We start from the raw sequence: 8,719 nt of genomic DNA on the forward strand, positions 1-8,719 counted from the left end.
GCATGTGGTGGCCCCATAACACCTACACTCTCTGTCTGTGCATGCCTAGATACTTGTTGTGAGGTAGGACCATAGCTACCAACTCTCTGATATGGAGGCACAACTTGCTCATATAGGCGATGCCAATAAGCAATCTCCTTGCTAGCCTGAAGCATGGCTATCATACTATCCCCATGAGGTCCTTGGGATCCAACATGCTCGACATGCTCAAGTAAACTCTCAACCCTATCATACCTCTTGATGGTTGTGTCTTGCTCTAGGGTCAATGAACGTACCTTCTTTTGTAGCTATGCTACTTGGTCTCTCAATGCTACTATCTCTGTAACATCTTGTTGTGCATCCCCACCAGGTTGTACCCCCACCTATTTCTATTCCTATATCTATTGTGGTGTCTGATCAAGAGACCGTACCTAAACAACAACCTATCCGTGTACCTGGGGTGGGGCTCTGGCTATCCTCCTTCAATGGACCAACTATGGATCCTCCTCCTCACCCTCCTCCTCATCTCCTCCAAAATCCCCACCAACTGCTCCAATATCCTCACCAACTCCTCCACCTCGTCCTTCATCTCTCCCTCCATCTCTGCCTCTACCTTGACCACCATCTTTATCATGATCTCTTCCTCCACCCCTCTTGCCTCCATCACTAACACCTCCACCCCTCCTACCTCCATCTATCCCTCCTCTATCGCCTCTATCTCCTCCGCCACCCCCATCATCTCCTCCATCTCCGCCTCCTAGCTAAGCAACCCTACATCTCCTTCTCTGTGGTCTATCATCATCATTATCATCAAAACTCGATGGAGTCTCATTAGGATCTATCAGTCTCGAGAATAAATGCTCTGCAAAATACTATGCATACTTTAGAGTCATCCCGAGATCTAAAACATGTGGACGTAGATCCCATGTTTGATATGGTAATGTCAAAAACTCAACTTGTGCTAGCTCAAATGATATTGAAGGACCCAATCAATTTGTCCTTGTATGTTCAAGCATACAATGTTGTGCAATGGGCATACCCTAAGTCCGACTAAATTGTCTATACACTCACGAAATAAGATGTCTCTCTATAACATAAGACATGTGCCCTATCAACCATCAAGATTGATATATATAAGGCATCTCTATAGCATCATCTATCCAAGGCTCACAATCTGCATATGGTCTCCATGTCACTGTATCAATTGTGTTTAGGGCATATCTCAAGTATTCTAGCTTTCCTAGCTTAGGCTAGGAAACTAATGCATGATATGCATAAATTTATGGCTGACCAGGAACTCTAACCTACTAACAAACTGGTCGAGTCATAACGATATGCTCCCATGACCAAATCTATAGCAATGTCACCCTAATTGACAAACTGGTGGCACCATCGTATACACCCTAATGTTATTCATGATATAAATGGGCTAACATGCAAACACCCCACGCATATCGGGTCCCATCAATCACCATCTTCTCCAATATGCACCCCTATCCAACCAGTAACCCATGTGATCTCCTCCCAGGACATAAATCCACCTATCAATCCTGCAAGTACTGATGGCAATGCATCATAGTAGTCAACCATGTCATCCCATCTAATATCCAGGCTATCTATATCATCATCCTCAAACACTTTAACATAAATTCGTTGTCCCATCTCTCTCATGGTGATCATACTATACAAGCTCACCAACTATTGGTATCCTTAATATCCTATTTAATCCTCCAATGTAACACTCATATCATTGGTGGGAAAATGAAAGGTGTTATGATCATTATGCCATCTCTCAGCGAGTGCTATCAACAGTCCCCTGTTTGTCCTAATCTTAGGCATATACAAAAGATGTGTAAGTCTGCATGCACCTATGCACTCTCTCCTTGCACGATCTAGATCCGATCACAAGTGCATAGTCTTCAGGAATCACTCTTGAGACAACAAAATGTCCAAACCCTCTTGAAATCAACACCACAAGCGATAATCATCAAAACAAGTTGCATCTATCCTATCATCTCTTTCGAGATTATATCCATCTCACTAAGCCCCTATTAGCTGGCTACCATCGATCATGATGTCAACTTATCTATCTACACTATCCAATTTTATGCACCTATCCTAAATGCACTACTTCATCTTGCAATGGCATTAAAAGAATCAATATATGTGCTAGAATGACAAATGCACTAAACAAAATGGCAAAAATGCTAAAAAGTACTGCATAAGCGCTAAAATAAAACTACACTAAATAAAATGTCGAATGCGCAATATCAATGAGTGTATGTGCTAAATGAATAAATGCACTAAAATAAATAAAAAAAGAATTAAAATATTTACAGTATAAGCTAAATCAATAAATGTACTAAAATACCTCTAAAATGTGTTAAAAGAAAACTCAAAAGTGCTAAAACATTGAATGCATTACAAGAACTAGCAAAAGTGCTACAACGCATCAAATGTGTAAAAAGATATAACAAATGTGTAAAAATAATTTTTGGTCCATACAAAAAGGAAAAATTTGACCTATAAAAAATGCATTAAATGCTCACGACAAGGCAAGGTACTGATGTACTTACCGGGGGACCATACTTCTCTGGCCTATGAAATTGACAAACGTGCTCAAATCGATGCCTCTGATATGGAATCACCATCTTTGTTGACAACACTTTGCTTTGCTCAATCACTCCTCTCTACAAATCACTCTCAAAGCTCCATGCGTGCAAATGAGTTGGATGTGGACCCAACCTTCCTATATTAAGCCTATTTGAACCTAATTAGGGGCATAATGACCATGTGCTGTTGGGGAAACCTTTCACAACATTGAAGCCTATTTTTGTCAATTTCTTCATCATAATTCTTCTATTTACTCATTCGTGAGATCTCTTGACCATTTCATGCTTTAACCCAAATTTAAAAAAAAAATCATCGATCGATCTCCCGTTAGGGCATACCATCCACATCATACCAACATCAAGAGAAAACTAAGACTTGATTTATTTTTCTTTGAAACAACGTGATAAAACATATTTTCTCAAAGAGGGGCAAAATGTATACACCTTAAAATTACTAGAGATTTTTTTTTTTAATAAGTCACAGCCGAAGCGATATTTTTTAGCTTTTCCCTGGAGCTAAGAACCATTCGAGTAGACTCGAACCCAAGACCTTCCATGTAAGAGGCTCGCAGCTAATCGCTATGTTGTGGGGTCATCCCCGAAATGACTATAGATTATTAAATAAATATTAATTATTTATTTAATGGCTTAATTCTTTTATTAATAAATAAATTGAATAATTTATTTATCTAATTCATTTGTCTTATTCCTCTAAACCAATTTATTAAAATTCATCATAATTCTTCTAAAGTCCATCTTAAAATTAAATAATCCTAAATTATTTAATTAATCACCTAACCTAAGTCTTCAATTCTAATTTCCACATCACCCTCCATCTCACCTTCTCACATCATCATGCCACTTCATCCCCATGTGGCTAAACAAATTAAATATTTTTGATATTTAATTCTTCAATTATCTTCAACATCATTCCTACTCAATAGGATGAGGAGACTTATGTCTTCCTATCCCCTATATTCTCTCACATCCCTACATCTTAGAGGGTGGTTTTGTCCACATCAACCTGGTCAAAGTGACTCATTGTCCACTTGTCCTAGGAAGCATAAATCTTCTCCAACATGCCTAGATTGTTGACTCCTTCATGTCTTGGGAAATCTATATTCTCTCCAACTATCCTACATCTTTGGAGTCTTCATCCTTGGTCAAGGTGAGCATGATGCCATGTGGCTTCTGTTTTCACATTGTCCTCTATCTTCCCCCTTTACCTCTGACATCTCAACCAAATTCATCTCAATTGTTAATGGTCTCAAGATTAACTCTCAACCATTGATCTTTTCCACCTTGGATTTTAGCCATGGAAAATCTATAAAAGGAAGCCTTCATCAAACATTTGAAGCTAGTTACTAGTAAGCATTCAAGCAATCAAGCAATCAAGCAATCAAGCATCATAGCATATCCATATTATTATTTCAATAATTTGCAATCATAGGATTAGAATCCATTTTACATTTCATATTCCACATAGTTCATTCTTGTGTAGTCATATTGAAACCATAAGTGCAACATTATGAGAGCAACAACAACAAGATCACATGAGATAGAAAATAATGGAACTTCATGGGAGCAGCTAATATGTGCAAGTATAATATTTATGTTTAATAGCTCTTATTTGTTTCATTTTAGTGTGTTTTAGATTAGATAACATTCTAGAATAAATTTGTGGCTATTTAGTAGTTTCTATCATAGTTCACATTTAAAGCATCACAATTTCAATTCAAGCAAGTTTTTCATTTCCAACAAGTGTGAATTAGTTTAGCCTTTTCAATTCTTGCAAGTGTGAGATAGATTAGCATCTCCTTTCATGCAAGTGTGATTTTTTGAATTCCTATGAGCGTGCTTTAGACTAGATTTCATTTGCTACAAGTTAGAAGAGATTGTCAAACTAGTTTTCTTCATTCTCTTTTCCATACATCCATGGACACCACTTTGGATTGACAAGTTAAATGATGAGGATTACAACAATCCCATCACCCACCCATTCCTTACAATCTACTAGGATCCAATGTCATAGGTGCATCCACTCCACAACCTATCAATCCTGAGTGGGAAGAAATGAAGAATGCCCTAAAAGAGCTATAGGTAGGATCCAAAGAGAAGAATTTTAATTTCCAAGAACTTTGTTTGTATCTGTTTGATAAATCCATCACTAAAGATCTTCCTCAAGCAATTAATATTATCTAAGAGGAACCAAGCTCTGATACCAATTTTGAGACATTTTAAAATGCCTAAGTTTGACGAACACAAGGGAAAAGGTAACCCCATCAACAACATCAAATAATTGTATATGGCTTGTCAAGAGGTTGCTTATAGTGACAAGTATCTCCAGTAGTTGTTCCCCAAAATTTTAGGAGGTCCAATTTTGGAATGGTTCCTTAAGCTCCCTTTTGGCATAGTCAATACATTCACGGATCTCTTAAGAAAAATTGTCGTGTATTACTCTTACAACATTGAGAGTTAACTTACATTGCTTGATCTATGCAATGCCAAGCAAAAGGGGGGAGAGATTCTTGCAAATGATTTGCAATGTTGGCAAGCTGTGTTAACTCGCTCTCCTACAAACCCCCTAAGCAGGTAGTAACCATAAATATTGATAATCTACATCCTAAGATGGCTTACAATAGGCGTTTGGACCATATCAATTCATTTAAGGACATTAGTGATAAATGAACTAACATAGAGAAAGGACTGATAACTGAAGGGGTAATCAAGCTTTACAAGGATCATAATGATAATCCAAACAATGATTGGTCATTCTATTGGAACAAGAACAAGAATGTCACTGGTGATGGGTTCACTGATACCAATTCAGATTCTGGAAGCTACACCTCCACCTCTTGACATGTCAGTCAATAGGTGAATCATCAAACTAATGACATCTCGATACCTCGAGGACAACCAAGAGAAAAAAACTAGGGTAACCAAATGCACAATTGTACTCCCCTAGGTAAGCCTTTAGATGTGTTTTTTTGAAATATGGATGATGTAAACTTGATTGTCTATCCTCAAACACAAACATTAGATCGATTTATTCTAAGACTTGTAGGGTATAAATAAAATGAATGTTGCAACAACCATTGTTTGAAGGGACATGCTACCATCAAATGCATGAAGCTGAGGAACTATGTCTAAGATCTCATTGATAGGAGGAGTATTACAATTGAACCTCCTACAAAAACCTCACCTAATGCTAATCTACAAATTTATCAAAATGCATTCCCCAAACATATTCAGAGTGCCAATACTTGAAACACAAACCTTGGGTCCCAAAGCACCAACAATAAGAATCAAGGCAATCATAACAACAATACTGATTTCACTACTGCAACCCTTGATTTTGGTAATACAGTTGGTTATATCACTTGGTTGAGGACCATGAGAGTATGATCTATATCAAAGGACAATATTACCAATGTGTAGTCACTACTCAAAGGAGAAGAAAATATATCATCGGTGTCACCAATGCACCTTCATCTAGTGCACAATAAAACATCCTGGAACACGTGATTAACACCCCTGCACAAATCTCCATATTAGATCTCCTTCACACATCACCTATTCACTAGGATATCTTTACCAAGGCTTTGTAAGATGCACGTGTTCCCAATGATATGGATCCTATGCAGTTTCAATCTCTCATAGGACATTGGCATCATCATATAGCCCATCCTTCACACAATTTATCATATCATCTATTCCACCTGATCATAATCTTCTACTTCGCATAGCTGTCATTGTTAATCACTTTATTGTGAAACGAGTTGTGTTAGATAATGTCTCAACCCTTAATATATGCACCTCAAAATTTATCAACACAAGTGGGTTACATTGCAACAAATATCAATAAACAAATCATCACCATCAAAGCATATGACAACCTAGAGCACACTTTAGAGGGCACTACTTTTCTCATTCAAGTGGGTCATACCTTGTAACATATAGTTGGTCATGTTCTTGATCTTAAAATCCCATTCAAAATCCTCCTCAATCATCCATGGATTCATGCCATGCAGGTTGTCCCCTCCACATATCACCAATGTCTCAAGTTCCCTTTCAATAGTTTCAAGGTCAATATCCATGAATATCCCCAACCTTTTGAGTACTCATGTGCTCTTAAGGCTTCATTCCTCCATTCCCATTATTGCCTAAGGACAAATATTGGCACTTCGTAAGCAAACTCCTCTTCATCCTATATTGATCCCAATACCCTTCTTTCATCCACCAAAACACAAGCCATGCTCATAGCCACTCTTTCCTAGGTCAAGATCAACAACAATCTTTGCAATGAATACACTCTCATATATGCTTTTGCAGTGGGGGAAATGCCCTTAGATCCACACACACATGGTAAACCCACCTACCAACAAAAACAAAAAGAGACCATTGTCAAGGAAATGGGTCATACCACCTTTCAATCATCTAAGGGAATTGATGATGAGGAAATAAAGGAGGACATCAATAAATGGTTATATTAGGATCGTCTCGCTACTAATGACAAGCTTCTTAATTATTTCAAAGGAAATTATCAAAAATCCCACAAATTGGTCACTCAAAAATGAGATTATCAAGGTGGTGGCCTCGTCCATGAAGAAAAAGGAATGAGAGCTCCTATTGAATTGAAAATCTATCCCAGACAACAAGGTCTCAATTTTGACCAAGTCACTAAATTAAACCCTCTAGTTTTGAACACGTTTTCTATGATGATGGGTACGATTGCATGACTATCAAAGACACACCTGAAGAGGAAATCAAGAGAGCCTATGATGATATAGATATCTCCCCAACCTTCTTCAAAAAATCCAACTTATCCATTGATCTTCCCCTTTTCCATCCAAAATTAATTGATTGGGACCAATAAATGATTGCACATATTGATGTCTTTCAAAGTGATGAAGCACTCCTAAAACACATGGGTGCAACAAAATTTTCACCTGATTGGGGGCATGACTCCACCAGTGTCTATAAGATTGATCCTCAGGCCTATTTCAAGGAATAAGACCTCCTTAGTAGCAAAAATAAAAAATGAAATGAAAATTAAATATCTCCTAGTGAAAACCTCCCTAAGGTACCTTGAAATTTAAAAACATTAAAAAAAAAAAGAAGTCTTCTAGTGAAAACATCTTTGAGGTGCTAGAAGATGAGGAGGCACCTCTTCCCCTTATAGACACAGAGACCAAAAAGATCATCAATACTAATATAAGAAACCAAGGAATTCAACTTTGGAACAACTAGTCATCCTAAGATCACATATAAAGCAACATCATTATCTAAGGCTGAAGACCTAGTCTTTTGCACTCTCCTATGAGGCATATTAATTTTCCATGGTCATATGCAAATATGCTTGGATTAGCTCCCGCTCTTTTGTTTCACCACCTGTCAATAAATCCAGACACTAAACTAGTTAAGAAGAAGTTGAGAAGGATGCATCCCAGGGTGGATTTATTATTCAAAGCTAAGCTTGACAAATTATTGGAAGCGGGCTTCATATGCTCCATAGATTATTTAGAATGGATCTCAAACATAGTGCCCATGTCTAAACCTAATGGGGAAATCCACATTTGTATAGACTTTAGAGATTTGAACAAAGTATATCCTGAGGATGGCTTTCCTTTACCTAACATATACATCCTAATAGATCTTATAGTGGGACATGAAATGTTGTCTCTTATGGATGGGTTTTTTGGCTATGATCAAATCAAGATAGCAAAATAAGATCAACATATGACTACCTTTACAACCCCTTAGGTAACATTTTGTTATAATGTCATGCCATTTGACCTTAAGAATGCAAGTGCTACCTATCAATGTGCAATGATAGTCATCTTCCATGACATGATTCATAACATCCTAGAGGATTATGTGGATGATCTCCTCGACAAATAAAAAACAAAATTTGATCATCCCATAATCTTAGAATGCATCTCTGATCACCTAGAAATTATAAGCTCAAATTGAATCCTAAGAAACGTGTCTTTGGTGTCACATTAGGAAAATTACTTAGATTCATAGTATCACACGTATGCATCAATATTGACCCTAAGAAAGTGAAATAAATCATGGAAATGCCTCCCCCAAATACCATCAAGCAATTGAGAAGTCTCCAAGGGAAA

At 37.4% G+C, this 8,719-nt stretch overlaps 1 protein-coding gene across 1 annotated transcript; it reads right to left on the reverse strand.

Moving 5' to 3' along the window:
• Nucleotides 1-473: 473 nt before the first annotated feature.
• LOC131051030 (uncharacterized) lies at nucleotides 474-1,641 on the reverse strand. Its single transcript, XM_057985375.1, has 2 exons — nucleotides 1,452-1,641; nucleotides 474-736 (listed from the first exon to the last, which is right to left on the reverse strand). Exons 1-2 carry the CDS (start codon nucleotides 1,639-1,641, stop codon nucleotides 474-476), a joined length of 453 nt encoding a protein of 150 aa, XP_057841358.1.
• Between the last annotated feature and the right edge of the window lie 7,078 nt (nucleotides 1,642-8,719).

Source organism: Cryptomeria japonica, chromosome 6, assembly GCF_030272615.1.
Source record: "Cryptomeria japonica chromosome 6, Sugi_1.0, whole genome shotgun sequence".
Taxonomy (NCBI): domain Eukaryota; kingdom Viridiplantae; phylum Streptophyta; class Pinopsida; order Cupressales; family Cupressaceae; genus Cryptomeria; species Cryptomeria japonica.

What these genes read in the sequence shown, in the direction of transcription:
- LOC131051030 (XM_057985375.1), bottom strand. Translation starts at nt 1,641, where the DNA reads ATGGGACAACGAATTTATGTTAAAGTGTTTGAGGATGATGATATAGAT. An exon ending in GGTGCATATTGGAGAAGATG is followed by an intron (nt 737 to 1,451) that starts GTGATTGATGGG and finishes TTGCTTAGCTAG; the next exon opens with GAGGCGGAGATGGAGGAGAT.